This window comes from Megalobrama amblycephala, linkage group LG22 (assembly GCF_018812025.1).
Source record: "Megalobrama amblycephala isolate DHTTF-2021 linkage group LG22, ASM1881202v1, whole genome shotgun sequence".
In the NCBI taxonomy this organism is placed as follows: Eukaryota; Metazoa; Chordata; class Actinopteri; order Cypriniformes; family Xenocyprididae; genus Megalobrama; species Megalobrama amblycephala.
This window is the reverse complement of record NC_063065.1, coordinates 30,800,941-30,821,194: the sequence shown is the minus strand read 5'-3', so window position 1 is coordinate 30,821,194 and position 20,254 is coordinate 30,800,941. Positions and strand designations below refer to the sequence as shown.

Genomic DNA, 20,254 nt, shown 5'->3' with positions numbered 1-20,254 from the left:
CCTAACATCTTTTAATATCATTTAATTAATTAATCAATTGGTCATCTCTGATTGGTCAAATGTCATTCAAAGACAACCTCCTCCCGCCCACCGGCAAGTGCTCGATTGTAATTGGTGGAAAGGCCTGTCAATCACGCCCGTTGCCCCGGCAACTGAAGTCCGAGAAGCAGCAGCTTGGCTTCAGTCGAGTCGGTCGAGCTGAGGAGAGCTGGAGCTGAAGTTCTGCCCGAAGATGAAACTATCAGCAGCTGATCTCTCACACACGTGTCCATGTTAGGTCAGCATTCAGCGACAGAAGTCAGGTAGAGTCACCTGTTGGACTGGGCTTGCAGGTAAACACAGGTATACGTACACAAACAGAACAAACTGACGATTATAGCAGCCGTTATGATTCCTGAATGTCCACGAACGACCGAGTCCAGAAGCCGAGCTCGGTGTGAATCCGGTCAGAACCGCTCCGGGCTGCTGCGCGAGATCCGAACCGCCATCAGGAGCGAGCCGTTCACCGACCGCTATGACGTCATCCCCGGCAGAGAGCTGGGCAGGTAAGAGACGAGGCTCACCTGTGTTTGTCAGTTCAGTCACTAGTTTTTGTCTGACGCACGTGCCTTTAAATACAACATACTTCAGTTTTAACACTGAAAAGTTTTGTTTTTTAGATTTAAAAGTTTTAATTGTGTTGTCAGGTCTTTTAATGAATGCTAAAGCCACGAATAATTGCATGCCAAATGTTTCTGTTCTCTGTATCAAGTGTCAGGGTAATACAGATACACTCTGTGTAGTTTGTTGCTTATATTGCATGCAATGCCATCAAGGTACTGTTGAAAATACTGTTGCATGAGTTAAAATGCATCTACACTGCTCTCAAGTGTGATTTGGCATTGCTTTGCTGTAGATGATCTGCTGTGAGAGACATTTAATGAAACACCCTATAAACTTCTGCATGCACAGCATCAAGCTGGATCAGATGATGGGAAACTGGTCTGATGGCACAGATGCCAGGCTCGGTGGTTTTTACATTAGCCACACAGGGCACAGTGTTGGTGGTGGATGTTGCTTTGCCAAGTCTCTGTAGGAGCTCAACGCTATGAAAACACGGCTCTGATTTCACTGTTTACAATGCAAGCACGAGAAGATTTGAGCATGCGCCTTTGCAAAACTAGCTTTAATTCCACATTGAGGTGGAGCGTTAATCCAGAAATATGTTACTGTAGATTTTGCATGATGGGTGGAAGTTTGAACTCAAGCTCAAGTGTGAAATACGCGTAACCGCTAGAGATTGTTTGTTCCTTTTTCTGTTGTGTTATTCTCCAGACAAACTCTTGAACATGCAATACACTCTAAAAAATGCTGGATTAAAAACAACCCAAGTTGGGTTGAAAATGGACAAACCCAGTGATTGGGTTGTTTTAACCCAACTATTGTTTAAAAATTACTAGGGCTGGGTATTGAGACAATTTTTACGATTCGATTCGATTACTATTCACATGCTTTCGATTCGATTACGATATCAATTATTTTGTCTGTGTTATTTCAGTTGCAGTTCATGGCAAATTTTCTAGAGGAAAAAAATCTCTCAACTAATGCTGTAAACTACACATGAGAGTCAGCTGGTGCTACTGTAATAATACTGAAGGTTAAATTAACTTATTTATACACAAACACTTAAATTACACTCAATGATGTTTTTATTATAAATAAAGTTTAGAATTACATAATCATATTTCTACTCCAATTTGTTTTGTTTTTTTAAATATAAACATAAAAAATCGTGGCTGTCAACTGATTTATTCAAACATGCATTAAATATTGAAGAACATTAAAAATGATAATGAATATGTAACGGTGCATAGCTATATTTATCTGAATGTTGCTTTCTAGAGCACTTTTCTAGCTGACTAATGAGTTTATTGTCACTGAATGTGTTTTTCTGAGGTAAATGTGACGTCACGTGACATTTGAAGCTGTTTTATTGACGTCTTTCCGAGGTTGAAACACTGATTGAGCGATTACACGAGACATGATACAGATTTCAGTAAGTTGTACTGTATATTTTAACATACCTTCAGATGTTCATGTTTATTTCGCGCTGTAACTGGTATTAAAGCGGAGGAGAGGATGATCACATGCTTCTCTTTAACTGAGGCGCTAAAGCGATCTGTCACGCCACATTAAACAGCGCCAAAACGGTGTTTATTTTTTGAATCTCAAATAAGATGGACGTCATTTGAAATCTGAGACTTTGTTTCATATCAAAAGTAACAAAGATTATTGTGATTTATTGGATGGGAGGAGCTACATATTCTGCTCATTCATCAACTGAAAACAGACTAGACTAATCGATTCTTGGGATTTAAGGATCAATATCGGTTTGTAAAAATGAGAATCGATTAAAATCGAGAAATCAATATTTTTTTTTTTTTTACACAACCCTAATAATGATTATATGTCTGGCTTAAAATAAACCCATAATATGTTGTAAATTAAAATCAGACACACAATTACTAGAGGCAACAATAATAATCAAAAGGTGAACATTTATTAAACTTATTAACAAATGTTCATTTCCAACATATTTTGGGTTCATTTTAAGCAACAATACAGTCATTTTTAATCAATAGTTGAGTTAAATAAAACTACCCAGCAGGTTGAGCAAACATTTAAAATTGTCCATTTTTAACCCAACTTGGGTTGTTTTTAACCCAGTATTTTTAGAGTGCATCAGCAGACCATCTGATCCGTTTGTTTTCAAAACACATCAGGATTAATGGACAGAGGTTTGGACACACGACTGTCTGGATGTCTGCCACCACCCTTTAACTACACTACAGCCAGAGAAAGGACGAATCAGTGCCTAGTTCACGTCAAGCATGTTTTACCAATCTCTCCATCTGTTTCCCAAAGTTAAACTGGAATAGCTTAGGATTTCAGGGATGTGATTGGCCATTTCACAGTGTTCAGTGTGTGATTTCGGTGGCTGCCAGAAGGGATGCTGACGGGATTGCCGTTTAGAGTCTAGTTAGCCCAAATGTAGTCATGCACGAGGCAACTGCTGTACCTGATGTCTGTGATGAGGGTTTGAGTCACTATCGTTGACCGTTAGGACAGTAGTTTTGTATTATACATGCACTAATGACCCAAGCACAGCTGAAATTAGATGAGCTAATCTAGAATCATGTAAACATCAATTTGTGTTTGAAGCACATCATATATTTAGGTGAATTAGTTCCATTCATTGAATGAAGTTGTAGTGAAGTCGTGTAGATTCCAGACTGGATTAAGAGGTTTAGACTGATTGACGTACTGAGAGATTTGAGAGTGCCAGAAATGTTCGACTTGTAAATCATTCAGAAAACTCACATGCGATCATGTTTGATTCTTAATTCCATGGATTTGATCTTCTGTTAATTGTGGGGCGAATCAGGATTTGTAAAAGCAGAGATTCCTAATGATTCCAAACTATTACTCAGTGAAGGAGTAACCACATTTATATGTGCAAAATTATTGAGGTATAAGGTAGGGATGCCCAATATCTTCATTATTTGAGGGTTTTTTGATGTCCATATTGGAGATTTAATTGTGCACACGAGCTGCACTGATATGAACATTTTGGCTGATACCGATAACCGATAATTCTTTATATTTGAAAGCTGATAACCGATATATTGGCCCAAATATCTAATTGCAAATTTTTATATAATTTTTGAGAGCCTGATTACAAAAATAAAAGTTTTACCATTAAAAGTCATGTCCCAAGCACACAATTATAATGTTCTCATTATAATATTATGTAGCCTATATGACAGACTTGCACTGCACATGTTGTAATTACTGTATTTTCCTTTTTGAAATGATTTCAATCATATTTCAAGCAATTCAAAACCATCATGGCAGACAGTGCGCATCTGAAGTGTCTCAGCCGAAGGAAAAATCCATTATTTATCGGTTTTAATATATCGGCCAAATTTTCTTATCGAGCCAATAATGATAACATTAAAAATGAACAAATATTGGCCGATATATCGTGCATCCCTAGTGCACACTCATTATACAAACAACTTATTTTAGTCTTGTGTTTTTTTTTTTTTTGTTATTTATTGATGGAAAAAATAGTATGTAGAATAGAATTGATATCTGCCATTTATCAATAAATGGCTTAGGCTGTTGGTATCGACGAGAAATATCAGATTTGTGCTTTTAGTTTGATTATTTCAATTATATGTGCATCATTTAAATGCTTTTTAGTGGATTTTTTGGTACTAAATTATATTTAATTATAACATTTATTACCTGTTAACCACTTTTTGAGTATAGACCTGAAAATGAAATTAACTATGGTAAATCTTGAATGCTTTGAAGACTGAAGTTTGGTGTCTTAGACACTTAGCAGGTTATTGCTGAAGTGAAAAGTTAGCAAAACAAAACAAATCAAAAAAATATATAAAAGTTTATGAAAAATGCACCACTGAATACTATATTTTTTTTTACATTTTATATGAAATATGCATTTTCCAAAACATGTTTGTGCTTAAACTGTGAAAATCAAAGCAATAAATCTAAACGAGTTGTATTCCAGATTTGAGGTTGATATCTCAAAAAATGAGCTTTCAGTAAGAGTTTGTTTGGCTGCAGTACCAAACGCTTCCACTAGATGAAACTCACTTCCCATTCGTTTCAAATGTGCTCATTTTTGACCATGACTATTTTTTTCAGGACCATTTAACCTGTTTGAGTCATCTCCATGATTTTCCTTTTTCCACATAGAAAGTGCCTAAACGTTTACCAAGTTTCGTTCCATTCCGGTAAAGTAAAAAAAAAAAAAGTTTAGCGTTAGTTCAGTGGGTTTTGTTTGTTTGTTTGGAAGTAATCACAGCATCACTATTTCAAGATGCTGCTGCAAGCGTAAAGCGTGGGATGTGTCTCGGTGCACGAGGTGAAACCGGAGCAGTGCTGTGGTTTAGATGCTCAAATGTGGATAATTGCAGGGCCGCCACACTGCATTCCTCTGCCACTGTGCTTCGGGAACACCCAGTCGTGACGGATCAGAACCAGTCCTCTACCATTGTGTGTGGACGTCGGCCAAGGCTTTAGATCAACAAACGTCTGTATGGGAACACATTCAGCGCTGCAGATATTTGATGGGAAGAGTTCCATGTAAAATGAGAAGTGTAATTTTTCAAACTTTTGGGCAACATTTTATCTTCTCGCTCCTAACGTGCCAAATTTCTTAATGCCGTGTCACAGATTTGTTAATGGCAGTGTGCCATTTACAATTTGCTGGTGAAACTACAAAAAGATGTAATTTTAGACATGAAATGCATGCACTCATGCATATAAAAGCTGTGAAACTGTGATTTTTCTAAAGACACTAAATTTAAAGATTTTTAAGGGCATAATTTGCTTAAAATGATTGTTTGTTTGTTTACACATATCTTGCACAGTTCAGCTTTAGTGTTGAGCTCAGCGAATGCTTGTTATCTTTTAATTAAGGTGGCTCGTTTAGGAGGGGTGTGTTTGCAGTGTTAAAACGGATGACACCACGGTCTTAAACAGCGTGTCATCAGCTGAGAATCTCTCACCCTTCTTTCATAAATCTCAGGGGTTTGAGTGAGTTCTGCCGCTTGATTGACACATCTGTGCCGTGTGATCTATATATTTCTCTCCCTTTGTGTTTCCCAGTCTTTTCTGTTCTCTTTCCCAGAGAATCCCGGCTCTAACAGCCGAGTGGGATACCATGACATCATTGCTGTGCCATTCATGTTGTATGGCTCTAAAAGCCCAGTGGCAACATCTGCTGTGCTCCATGGAAACAGTAGCGGCGATGTCATGTGAAAGCCAAGTTTGTTATTGAAGCCCTTTTAGTGCTGGAGTGTCAGAAAGAGGCAGTGATGATCCGAGTGCCAGTGTAAACTTCCTGTCCCACGACAGTCCAAATACCAACTACACTTTGCCAACTTTTTAGAACAAAGCCCTGAAGTACTCAACTTTGACATGAATGATATGCCAAATTGTGCAGCCTGTGCTATTGCTTTCCTAAGAAATCATAACCCTAAATCAAAACATAACAAAAAACTCCCATAGGTTCACATAGAATCCTGGCGACCGCTTAGCAACAAGGATGGATTCTGATTGGCTGTCAATGCTGGAAAAAAATCGGTCTGAAAGTGATATAACGATATAATGATATAATGTGAAGTTTCAGCTCAAAATCCCCCACAGATCATTTATTATAGCTTGTCAAATTTGCCCCTATTTGGGTGTGAGCAAAAACACGCCGTTTTTGTGTGTGTCCCTTTAAATGCAAATGAGCTGCTGCTCCAGAAGAGGGCGGAGCTTTAACAGCTCAACAACAACAAAGCTGGAGAATCTCACGCAGCCAAAATGACGAAAGTGTTCAGCCTTACATTGTTCAAACCGGAGTCGACACTGATGGAGAGACTCAGGAAGAAGTTACAACTTTTAGACGTTTCTGAATGGTTAGTGGATAAATTGATGTAGTTGCTGTGGAGTTGATTCAACTCATCCTCTAGCATGTGCCGTCATGTTCATCTTTTGTGTTGAATTGACCCTCGTTTGTGAAGCAGTCCGGCGTAAAATGACGGCATGACAACAACACTCGACTACAACAACTCTTCCTCTTCTCTAAAGCAGCCCAACATGGCCCCGCCCCCTTTGTTGCGTGTTCTCAGGGGCGGGGTTTATGTAAATTTTAGGGTTAGTGATGTCACTAACCCAGGAAGAAGCTCGTTGCAGTCCCTACCAGCCGTTTAAAAAGCGATTTCTGTAAAAGAAAATGTCTTCTTTGCATTGAACTTTGAGCGTCGTAACTTTGCAGATGATGTTTATGATCAAACAGCAACATTACACACTAACTAAAGTTAAAGAAGTGAAATCATGATCAACCGCCTCTTTAAGGCATCACAAGCAAACCAGATATGTTTTCTGCATAATTACCAGGGTTTAACAAAAGCGAGGTGCTGAAAGGGTATAGTCGGGTCTAAAAACACAACGTAAAGGCTTTCAGATGAGGTAATGCTCTTTCCTGAAACATTTAGAAAATATCTCTCAGGTCACATGTCAGAGTTCATTATTCCTCCGTGTCACAGACACAGAACAAACAGGCCTCAGCTTTCAATCCGGGAGCCATTTCCACCCTTGCTGATGGGACTTGTGTGTTGTTTTTGTTCCCTGTCTTTAAGAGCTTTTGCTCCTGTCGGAGTGACTGCTGCTAATGACCTGTTTAATGCAGCCCACAGAAAACCAGCACTTTCCCCCGAGAAACACTGAAACTCTGAGCAAAACCTGGTATTTAGCTAAAGTGCACACTTGCTCCCTTGGCAGAAAATAAAGTGTCGCTGCCCTCATATAACACGTTCATTAAGTGAAGTGTAGCGTGGCAGAAAGTACACAGGGGGAAACATGGTTGGAAGCTTTTTTTCGCTGCCTCCTTTAACAAAACTGCTGCGGCGTCAGTAATGCAGCTATAATGTCTTTCACAGCACAGTCCATCCCAAACTTAACTTGTTTTTATTTTTTTTTAAATATCACTCATGATGAGAAGCAGCCTGCAGTCATGTTGCCAGTGACGGTGATCTAAAGAAATAAAGCAAACAAAAGTCATGCATTTTTAATGAGAGTTTTAAAACTCGTGTCAGAGACCAATGGGGATGCGACAGAGTGCAGAGATCAACTTTATGGAAATGCAAACACTATGCAAAGACTGGCATTGTAATTTTTGATATTTATTGTGATATTAAAGAGGACCTATTCTGCTTTTCTCCATGTTCATCTTTCTTTAGTGTGTAATGTTGATGTTTGAGCTCCAGTTCTTCTCTATATCAGTGTTTCTGAACTCCATCTTGAGTTTTCTTCACAATATTCCTCATTTAAATAATTCATACGCAGAATAAAGGGGCGGGGCCTGCTTGAGTTAGTTAGTAGTGTGTTGAAACTGGCGCTTATGGTAAGGGGCGGGACATTTCCCAAACACCAATCACAACACACTGCTCCAGCCGACCAATCAGAGCACATTGTGCTTTTTCCGAAGGAGGGGCTTCATAGAGACAGGAACTAAACAGAGCGTTACTGACAGACTGGGAAGAGAGGAGCTGAACAATGGAGAATATGAGGAGAATAATCAACATTCAATCTAGTAGAGCCCAAAAACAACATCAAGACTTTGAGAAAGAGCATAATCGATTGCCTTTAAATAATGCAGGAATTTTCATCAGATTGTTGGAGAGTGAATCTGCATAGAAAATAAAATATTAATAGTAACTTTTTACTATGAAGACTTGTTTTCAGTGCAAACTATTATTTTAGGGTCACTCTTTACAAGAACCAACTTAAAACTCTTTCAGTAACCAAAAAATGAAACAAATAAAGTTCAGTAGAGGAAGTGTTGTTGATTTACTTTCATTCTGAATCGGTGATGTCACCTTCTAGTAGACAAAAGCTCAGAGACTCAAGAGGATTAAGGTGTTTAACTCAGATTGTCCGTGTTGTTCTCTTCCACTACAGATTACACAACTTCAAGTTCAAAGTCATATTTACCTTAGAGTCACAAAGAAATCAATTCATGTTTCTGGTAATCTTGAATCAGAATATCTTCCTCTTGCAGCATCTCTTCTCTTCTCTGATGATGAGGGCGGGGCAACCTGTCACTCACATGAGATCCACCAATAGCAAACCACAACCATCCAATCAAAATCAAGCCCCGCCCTACATTTGTTCTTGTTTGAGAAGCGTTTCACTCAGATATACGACACAATAGAGAAGAAAAGACCAGAATAACTTCCGTCTCATGCTGACTTCAGATAGCTAGTTATTGGTCATCTTTATTTGCAACTGTTTAAATCATATTCATATGTGCTAAATGCTGGATAGCCATTTAATGAGTCCAGATGGGGTGTGTCTTTGTGTCTTCTGCCCAAGTTAGTGTTTTCCTATTGACTTTTCTGTAAATGCATAGTTGAACTTATGCATTTTCTGAATTGGGCCTGTAGAAAGAATAATAGCATCTCATTGAATTACTTCACCATTGTCAGTATGTGTTTTTACTCAAAGGGTTTGCTGTAAGAATTTCTATGACTTTATGACCTCTTTTACTCAGGAGAATGTGATTTTTACTTGACAAACGGGCTCTATGAGTGCATATTCTGATACATCATCTTATCTTAAATTCCATGTCTGGTTTTGGTCAGTTAAAAGCATAAAACCCTCTCATGTGGACCAATTACAAGTAATGTTCACAGTCTTAGAATTTCTCAATAACTTTCAAGTTGGTGACCATATAAACCCTATTCTCCAACAGACAGACCATCTGCTCTTGATATGGCCAGTATTTCACATAAACCTTGACCCTGCCGTCACCCCTCGTCCTGCACACATGAAAGCCATTGCGCTTGGGCTGTTTGTGTGAGTCCACCGGCTCTGGAAATGTGCTGACATGGCTGCGGAGAGAGAGATCATTTTTAAAGACACCAAAGTCGCCGTCTCCAAATCACAGTCAGTCTTTCCAGCAGCTTCAGAACTCAAAGGCCCTCAACTTTGGTTAACCGCGGAGCACTTTTTGAATTCCATACGATAATAGAAGTCGTATTTGACAAAACATCTGCACCACATCATGGCGAGCGCGACCTAAAAATTGGTCGTTGGTAAAATTTCATTTGTAAATTATCTGCTCAGCTTGTGAACTGCTGTCAGGATTAGTTACGGTCTCGTGCGACATCCGTTGACGTTCTCAGAAACCAAAGCATTCAAAGCCCGTCACCTCACAGCAGCAGCGGGAATGATGGACTCTCCGGAGCTGCTGATTGGACGACCGGAGACCTCTGGAGTGGCAGGTATTATGTGAGGAGCTTAGAGTTTCTTTATCACATTCCCCCGTGGCACTCGTATTTTTAAGAAGCCGGTCTTGAGCAGCGGGACCAGATTAACGCAACACCATGGAAATGGAGGTATGCCAAAGCCATGCAGTCAAGGGCAGTAAAAGCCTATTAGGTTTTCAAAGGAGCGGAAGGTGCTTTAGTGTTTCTGAATCGGTCTCAATCAGAGCGATTACGACACTGTTGGGATTTTATGAATGCCTTGTGGCTCAAACACCAACTTCTTACTGTCATGTGTAGTTGCGTTCGTTGTTATAGACAAATTGTCCCCCTCATCAATATTTGAAATTCTTGCACCAAAAATTGGTCCCCCCTAATGTTCAAGACATGGTTACGGCCTTGACTCGTACACTTTTTAAAAAAAATGTTGGGTTAAAAACAACCCAAGTTGAAAATGGACAAACTCAGTGATTGGATTAAATGTTTGAACAACATGCTGGGTAGTTTCATTTAACCCAACTGTTGCTTAAATTACTGTTTTGCTTGCTTAAAATGAACCCAAAGTATGTTGGCAATTAACATTTATTAATATGTTAATAAATGAACATGTATAAGTTTAATTGCTTATTAATAAATGTTCACCTTTCAATTATTATTGTTGCTTCTAGTAATTACACTATTTGTCTGATTCTTAATTTCCAACATATTTTGGCCTCATTTTAAGCCAGCCATATAGTAATTTTTAAACAATAGTTGGTTTAAATAAAACATTTAACCCAATCGCTGAGTTTGTCCATTTTCAACCCAACTTGGGTTGTTTTTAACAGCATTTTTTAAAGAGTGTAGTACTTACAGCAAGGCCACATTTTTTTTTTTTTTTATCATTCATTAGTGGTCATACATCTACCTATTAGATGTGACTTCTAGTGATGCATGATAGACTATTATAGGTTATTGGCTGATATTGGGCATTGGATCAGATTTCTTGGCTGAAATCAGTAGGTAATTTGCACGGGAACTGTGTAAGAAAAACACAGGCTGCGTTTACATGGACCCTAATAATCCGGTTGTAATCAAACTAGCACAGTCGGAATAAAAACGTCACATGTAACCGCGTCAATCAGAATGAGTTGGTCGAATTTCATTTTCATTTTCTAATCCGTTCGATAGGACATATAAACACTTGATCGGATTGAAAACTGAAACTGGAATGTTCTGCACGTGTGCAGTGACGTAGAAATGGCGTAATGATGTGTGATGCATGGAGCGAGCTGTTGTTGTTGAATTAGTTTTATAAATGACTGTAATATTCTTCCACTCAGCATATGTAAAGTAGTGCAAGACAACTTTGTGTGCTCGTCGTCTCCTAATAAGGACCCGAAATAAATAAAGTCTGCTTTTTAAAACAAGTAACATCTTGATGGTTTCATAGGTCACATTTCAGATGGTTTTTGTTGCATGTCATGAGACCAAATGACATTCACTTCTGAGGCAAAGAGCTGGTCTTTGTGTCTTGAAGAAACCCATTACAGAGATACTTTACACCCAGATTTCAATGGGACAGTCCAGAACAAGGACATTTTTTTTTTTTTTCTACTTACCCCATGAATCGCCACATTTTTTAAAGAAAGGAGGAAGTCAATCCCAGCTGTGTGTAGTAAATCTCAGCAGTTCTGGACAGAAAACAGGAAAACATCCTTTGATGACTGAAACCCTTTCTGAACCCATGAAGTCCATTTCTTGCATTTGCCATGCCTTCACCTGCGTTCACTTTGGTTTATACTCAAGATGTTCTGCTGATCTTGCAGGAATGTCTGTCCTAGGCTAGTTTGAACCTCTGGAGACTTTAAAACAAGCCATTTTCGCAGACGCCTACATGCATCTCTCAGGACGCGCATCAGTCGTTCTGCCCTGAGAATGAAGCAGTTATGAATAATCCTGCAAATTGCCTGAAACATCAGTGTGGGTGTTTGTGGTCCGGGAGCAGATGGACTGAGAAGGCTAGTTCAGGACCTCACGGTGTGATTCGGGATCCCCTCGCAGGGACGTTACAGGAATTTCCTCCACAGCTCAGCCGTCTCTTCCAGGAAGCTAAATCTTCCCCGGTGCTTCTCTTGGCTGCCGCTGTGTTTCTAAACGGAGCGCCAAGCCGTGTCTGAGCGCTTCACATGCCGCGCGGCTCAGGCGTTGTTAACTGTCCGTCTGAGACTCACTCGCTGCATTTTAAATCACGCTGGAATCTGTTTTAAGGATTTGTCTAGTGGCTTTTTTTGTCTTTATCAAAAATGACATTCAGATTATCATAATATTTCAGAATTTAGTCTAAAATGTTAAATATTTATTTAACTTGTAATTAAGTATTTATTATTAGTAATACAATTTTATGAATAAAATGTATTATTATTATTATTATTATTATTATTATTCTGTGACGTGGCTGCTTCCAGACATGAGCCAGTAGAAATGTATCTCAAAATTCAACAATTTGAACACAGAGCTGCTTTGAGATCCCCGTATCTATGGGACTGAACTATATACGGCCTTGAAAATGAAGATTTCAAAAGAAAAGTTTATTAAGAATGAGAATCTAGAAGGATATTAAGATATCTTGAAGACTTTTAGAGTTACAGGCATGCAAACTTTGGAAAATGAATATTTATGGCGCTCAGACACGTATCTTATGCAGTTGAGATGATAGAAAAACACAAGATACATTTCTAGTTTCACTTTCAACATTGTTCTTCAGATATTCGTCTTTAAAATAAAGTATCAGCTGTGTGCAAAGTGACCCACATTTGGTTTTTGACCACTGAAAATGTGTAATTTACCAGTTTACTCATGGAGCCGCATTAAGATCTCCATATCTCTGGAACTGAACCATCGAGGGCCTTTAAAATGGAGATACCAAAAGAAAAGTTTATGAACCAGAATCTAAAAGGATATTAAGATATCTTTAATACTTCTTGAGTTACAGTCATGCAAACTTGAAACAAAAAAACACAAGAAGTGCTTTTTGCCATTTTTGAACTGTCACTGTTGGCATATAATGAATCAAAGATTGATAAAGTCAACTGATTTCACTAATAGATCTACCAATCTCTGTGTGAAAATAAAATCATGATGCTGCCATCTTTATAAAGTCATTTTACACCCCTCTAATTGGCTCCAAATCTCAGTTGAAAATGGTCATTTTGACCCTCCTCTACAAAATAGTGGATTACTCAATAAATATACATCTGTGATGTTTAATATTTGGGCTTTCATCACTATTTATGTTTGTCTTTCTACAGAAAAAAATATTAACAATATCAAAAATTTGAGCCGGGAGAGTTTCCGAAATGTGTTTGATTTGACACGGAATGACCTGATTGTTGTAGTAGTAGTTGTATAATAACAATAATTTTTAGCATTATTATGATTATATTTGTCATTCCAGCATTGATAAATTGTGCAGTGAGACCAGATTGTTCAAAAACAAAAATATAATTTTGTTGCAAATTATCACTCAGGTCTCCCTCTGATTAATGGAATTAGATCAGATTATATCAGTTAAATCACGTTCGACTGGCTTTTCACTGTTATATTTGGATAACTTGTCATGTCAACTTGGGTTTAAGTGTGGGTCTGCCTGTTTGTCCAAACAATGAGGGATGGGTGTTGGGCTGTAAGGTATGAATATTTTTAGAATGTTTTTGTACAAAAATAACATTTTACAGCTGCCTGTGAGATCAAGACGCGAACACGCTGCCTGTGTGGCACACATCAAGACTCCCCGAGCTGTAGGGAACATGTAGGCAGCTCAGCAGGAGGGTGTCGTCTCAATACATCACTTTTTACTCAAGAATCCTCTTGGGCGACGTGTGTCCTTGTCTGTCGCCGTGTGTGTGTTTTTCTCCTCTTCCTCATCGTGTGCCCCTGCGTCTTCAAGTTCAGTGCTAAAAGTGGACACAGAGGGACCGTTCGGGCTTTGGGATGATTTCATCCCGCAAATATGCCACGGGGACAAAGGCACGTTCAGCCGCGGTGATAACAAGTGTGCCATCTTTAGATATACAACAGCCCCCCCCCGCTGCACCCTTTCACTGCCCTCAAACCCTCCAGCTCCGGCCTTTCACTGCGTCACATGAAAAGAGGCCCTGAACAGAGTTGTTTTGTGTGTATGTGACCCTGTTTAATGGGATGCATGGAAATGTGAGCCAACGGATTGGTGGTGTAAAAGCACCTGCATATTCCTCCTGCATCCAGTTTCTCATTTTCTGAATCAGCAAATTGGTTTTCTTTCAGGAAACGACATTAAAGCAGGAAAACCTGTTCTAGTAGAGCACAAAAACAAGACTTTGAAACGGGGACCACTTTAATAGTTATAGTTTGTTACCGATAATAAACCTTGTCTAAAGTCTGCTAACAAACATTCGTTTTCTCTCCCTCTCAGAGGCAAGTTTGCTGTGGTGAGGAAGTGTGTGGAGAAAAGCACGGGTAAAGAGTTCGCAGCAAAGTACATGAGGAAGAGGAGGAAGGGTCAAGACTGCAGGACCGAGATCATTCATGAGATCGCCGTACTGGAGCTGGCAGCGGCCTGTCCACGCGTTGTCAATCTCCACGAAGTCTACGAGATGGCCAGTGAGATGGTCCTCGTTCTGGAATAGTGAGTGTCACGCTATTTAAAACATCACACTGATTGATTTTCCTGCTTATCGCCACTAAGGCTGGGTTGAAAATATAGAGTACACAACTTTAATCAATCTGCAAGTTTTACATACAGCAAATTTATAGCTCTCAAATATCTTGTGCACTTGTACATATTCAAACAAGATGTTTAAAACATAAGAATCTCATTAAGTCACTACATTATAGTGATTTTGCAGGCTTAAGTGCTGTAACTTAATCAGTAGAACAGCCAGCGTCACGACACGCTGTTAAATATTGAGGTGAAATCCCATCCTGTCCAATTAAGGAAGTGCAGAGCAGACCTGAGGATCAGTGGGTAAATGAGCAGTAGATTGAAATTAGAGATGGACCTGAGTACATGGAGAGAAAACAAGAGCGAGTGAAAAGCAAAGAGCACTAATCCACCTATAAACCCCTGAAGCGTTACTGAGCATGCCTCAGCGAGCAGTCGCTATTCCAGCAACGTTCAGCATCCACACACACACACACACACACACACACACACACACACACACACTGCTCTTTCATTGTGGTAATGTATGCATGTGCACTGGCATATTGGGTTTCCCTTGCAGCCAAATGCTGACATTGAACTTTGGGCATTTCCGGCCCTACTGGTGCTCATCATCTTTACTGTACAGCTGCTGTCGTCCTTCAGCCACTTTATTGTTCTCTGTGGGGGATTCACTCAATATCTGTTTGTGTGCTCCAATTCAGCCAGTATTTTCATCCTGTTGGTGGTCATATGAAGCAAATTTGATCTTCTAGAAAGGTCACATTGATAGTTTATTTCATTTGGCATGAAGTGGGTCACACATTTCTGGCTTCCACTCAACCATATCCTCTCTCTTCAGCCCTGAACGACCCAGACAATGAGCACAGATGGGATTTAACTTTGTCTCTTTGGACTTTTTGTTTTGATCTGGAGTTTGATGGATTCATTGATTAATAAAACTTGGACTCTATTTCGTTATGGCTTTCTTTCAAAAGATCAAGCCGCGACTCGTCATTCTTGGGGTTTATTGTGAATTGAATCCCTACAATATGTCAAAGCGTTTGCACTTTGCCATCGGAGTATAATGCAAATCCTCCGGCATAAAGCGAGTGGCTGATCAGCAGTGACCGTGTTGGTTTGTTGCTGTGCAGCTGCTTCTGTCCTGGTTGACCCGGTTCCCAGTGTCCGGCGTGAATGGACTGACCCTTGCAGTGGGGAGAGGGGTCAGCGCAGGAATGTTAATCTGCCCCTCCAAACACACAGAGTCCATAGAGTCTTCCCAACCATGGAAACCGACGAGACTCCTCCATTTACGAAGAAGCGTGTTAGGACTGCACGATAACGGTTAAACTGATGCTCAGAAATCATAGAAATCACAATAGAATTCAGACTGAAATTTTCCTGATAATTCACTCTCCTCCATGTCATCCAAGATGTTCATGTCTTTCTTTCTTCAGTGGAAAAGAAATTAAGAGGAAAACATTCCAGGATTTTTCTCCATATAGTGGACTTCACTGGGGTTCAAATGTCAGTTTCAGTGCAGCTTCAAAGAGCTCTACATGATCCCAGACGAGGAATAAGAGTCTCATCTAGAGAAACCATCGGACATTTTCTAAAAAAATAAATAAATAATTATATACTTTTGACGTGACGTAGGATGAAGTACAGATCCAGTGTTTACAAAGCAAACATGCAAAGACTGTCAAACGCCCTTTACAAAAAAAGTAAAACGATGTCGGACGATTTTGAAGTTGGAGCAGAAAATGAGATGGAGTTTTTCGCCCTGCTGCGGTACTTCCTCCTACGTCACGCGTGACCTTTCCAACATGATTACGTCATGCGTGGAGCATCACAGAGCAGTGCAAGACGAGCATTTGTGGTTATAAAGTATATAATGTTTATTTTTTTAGAAAATGTCCGATGGTTTCTCTAGATGAGACTCTTATTCCTCGTCTGGGATCATGTAGAGCTCTTTGAAGCTGCACTGAAACTGACATTTGGACCTTCAACCCGTTGAACCCCAGTGAAGTCCACTATATGGAGAAAAATCCTGGAATGTTTTCCTTCATTTCTTTTCCACTGAAGAAAGAAAGACATGAACATCTTGGATGACATGGGGGTGAGTAAATTATCAGGAAAATATTAATTATGAAGTGAGTTAATCTTTTAATCAGAATTATTGCACCTAAGCACAAATCAAGAGAAGGTCAACATGCATGGTTTATTTGACCTCATCTAGATTCCGGATGTATTATATTTATCATATAAATGAACACTTTACATTGAAAACATTACAAGAAGCAGCTTCTAAACCAGTGAAATTCCTAATATTAACTCCAACAATTCCAAATGATGTAAATGTTTTCTATTAATTCTTTTAAGTATTAAAGCAAACACACACCATTTTGGAGGTGCAAGACTTTATAAAGAAAGTTTATAACTGTGAGATTGAGTACAACAGTGGGCAGAAGATGTATTTTAGAGAAAAGCTCTGATTTGGCGGTTTAAACTTTTGCATGAAAGCTTGTTGAGGCTTGGTAGCAATGCAAGGTAGTGGACATGTCAAAGGGCAAATATCGCAGACGGTTTTGCTTAATTAATCGAGAGAAGCAGAAGAGCTGATGATTTCGCAGCATGCGTGACCTTATTGATGGGTTCGTTGGTAGACACCAATTCCATTTTCTCCCATGACTCCCTGCAGACCAATATCCCCGGCTCTGCTATATCGATAGGCTCGGCTCGCACGAGGAGGAGCTCTCTGCGCTCAAAGCGAGGTCATTTCCTCTCACCCACCAGTGAATGGCATGTGCTCCGCTGGATTGAGTTCAAATCTCTCATCATCTGCCCACACGGCCGTCCTTCACGAGCAGCTGTCTCCAAACATGCAAGCCATAGCCTGAAAGAAAGAGAAGGGGAATTTCCAAATGCATTTTACAAAAAGCATTGTTAAAATCGGTCACTTTTGCCAACATTGCTCAGAATTTGTTGCATATTTGGCTACTTTACAGTTTGTTCATGTATTAAGAAAGCAAGACAGATGTTATTAGTGTCACTGTGGTGGTGCTTGCCATTACCATTGCACACATTTCCAAAATCCACAGTACACTTCAGATTTGATGCAAATGCAAAGTCTTTCAAAATATGCTCAGTTTGATAGTATGCACAAACACAGGCGCTCGACACATGCAATGCAATTTTCATCCTTGTCCAATGTCTGTTTCTCTCTCCAGAAGTTACGACTGATGAAAATGTTTTTGTGCTTGTTTAAACTAGAGTTGCGTGTTCACCACCTCACACAAGCGATCGTCAACACTGGATTGTCTCCAGTAGTTTATTCTCTCTCATCCATTTCTTTTATTTTCGACATTGAGAAATGGGTCAGCCAGTGTTGCCACCTCTCAGAAAGACTAATTAGTGCAAACGCATTCAAGGCACATACGCGAGCTGAGCATATAAAGCATGCGCGGATAGAAAAATCTTGCTGCACGTGTACAGTTTGCTGATGATGATGATGAAAAGTGCACTGGTGCTCGTGGTGTCACATGCTCTAGCTTTTTGGTATAGTTACAACCCTAGCACATTTCAGAAGTCGATACAAACTCATCCTACTAACAGCAAGGCTCAATACGATTTGTGATGCACGCTGGGTCACACACTGCAAAAGCCTAAATCTGCAGTATATTAGTCAAATGGCTTCCAAATATATAAATAACTGGAGCAGTTGGTGCATGTAGAGCGAGCATAACTGTGTCAAATTGGCAGGTCGACTGCAACCACACACATTTGTCTGCCTTTGATTGGTTGTATGGAGAAGCAGCCTGAGAGTCCAGCCAATGCAAATTACAAGGTGGGGGTGCCAGGATGGGAAAGATCATATTTTAAAACTGCGCTGAGTTTTAATCAAGCAATTCAACCACTGATGAAATATAATAACTTTGTGCAACTAACCACAGCCCTCTTTTAGACGACAGTTGTCCGTGATCATCCTGACTGCCTTCATATGGGGCAGTAAATCTGCTTTGACCGCATCTTGCCAAGACCCCGGGGGGTTTGAAGGGGCCATTAGGCAGATAATAGATTACAACGGCAGATTAGCATCCTAAGACACGGCCAAGAAGCTGCTGGTCAAGCAAATGCTCAACTTTGACCCCAATAACCAGGATAAGCATTTTTTCCAGATGAATCCACCTGAGGGCTATAAACCTGTCCAAATAGGCCACTTTAGGTCAGCTTGAGTGAGACTAAATGGATACAGACTTTTAGTAAACAGTGAAAGTTAACGAGTCAAACTTGGTGTTCAAAACTGTTCGTATTAACAAGCTTGTGTTGTGTTGCCTTGGAAGGATTATGTTCTTTTTGGTTCCTGCATTAGTATTTAGTCTCTCTTAAATTGTTCCTTAATTGCTACCGTGCTTCCCTCGTCTTAAACCTCCAATCTCATTCTTGAGCTCAAACTATGGGAAAAGGCCCTGATATATAACTGCGTTTACCAGCCGGAGCAAACGTTTCTGGAAAGTTCACTTTCAAACTTCATTTAGCCTGATTTTGTTCGAAATTGCGTCACACCAATTTCGCTGGAAGTATAAGATTGCACGGCATGATACGAAAAGCAGCAAAAGTAGAAGCTTATGAGTTAAGTGCCTGAAATTAGCCCCCTTTTCCCCTATCAGCACTATCCTCCATGATAATAGTGCTCTTTCAATCATGGGGAAGTAGAGCGTAATGCATTTCCCTCTTTCATGGACACGTGAAATCCAGAAAGAGCCAGTTGTAATCAACGGATTTTTCCTTTCTTTCCATCTTCCCTCGGGTGAGGGATATTTCGGGGCACTGGGACAGTTTAAAGGAGGGGATGTGGGTTTGGAAGGGGGTCTGGCTGGAATGATAGAGGGCTTATTCATGCTTTGCGGTGTCCGGCCGGCTGTTTGGGGCGAGTCGGGGGCTCCCGGGTGCTGGATCAGGCTCGGCTCAAGAACGTGGCCTCATTGCGCCGGAGCTCCAGCTGGGAGTTCATTATGTCAGTGCTCTCAGCACCAGCACGTGAGCAGCCGGACCGTGGCCAGCAGCCCAGAGAGAGAGGGAGGGTCGGATCACTGCTCTATGGATTTAATCTCCAGGGCGAGGGTTGGGAAAACCCTGCCTACAGTGCTGGTTTAAGCAATCACTCATTCGCCAATGAATGCATGTCAGCCCTGCGGTGTTACAGTAAGTGACCGCTCACTGCACCTGCTACAACACATCTGAGTTTTGACATCCATTTTGGATGCTTACTTTTTTCCCCAAGGAGCACAAGTGCTCCTAATTTTTTTAAAAAAAATGTAGGAGCGCATAAATGTATTGTGCTTAATGAAAATGTATCAAATAGTGTGGGATACAAGGAGACACAAGCAAATTATTTACTACTTTTGATTTAAAAAAATCACTAGGTTTTTAAATATTTTTGCTACATATTGTATTTATTTAATAATTATGTATTATTATAAATGTTGTCAGTTTTTGTAACCTTAATGCGAACAATAACCAGAAAAACAAATTTTGTAAAATGTGGGTGTAACAATGTTCAAGTTCAGGGAAGGAGGCGGGAATGGGCGAATGGCAAACACAAATTTAATCTAAAAAAACAAACGTATAAACTGGCCTGGTCTGGTCCTCGCTCGTCACGCCTCCTTTTATCCTTCTGGAGCTCCTCCGTCGGACTCAAGACCGGCGTTATTAACAATCGCTCCGTTCCCGCGGCTCTCGGCCTCGCCCTGCTTGCCACAGT

General features: G+C 40.0%; 1 protein-coding gene across 2 annotated transcripts in view; it reads left to right on the top strand.

Moving 5' to 3' along the window:
• The first annotated feature begins 121 nt into the window (after positions 1-121).
• stk17a (serine/threonine kinase 17a) overlaps positions 122-20,254 on the top strand; it is a 36,477-nt gene continuing 16,344 nt past the window's right edge. The window contains exons 1-2 of one of the 2 annotated variants that reach the window (XM_048174952.1): positions 125-545; positions 14,260-14,472. In XM_048174952.1, coding sequence (XP_048030909.1) covers positions 388-545; positions 14,260-14,472 — 371 coding nt within the window. In that variant the 5' untranslated portion in view covers positions 125-387. Of the gene's footprint in view, positions 546-14,259; positions 14,473-20,254 lie in introns of both variants that reach the window. The other variant, XM_048174953.1, reaches the window with a different exon arrangement.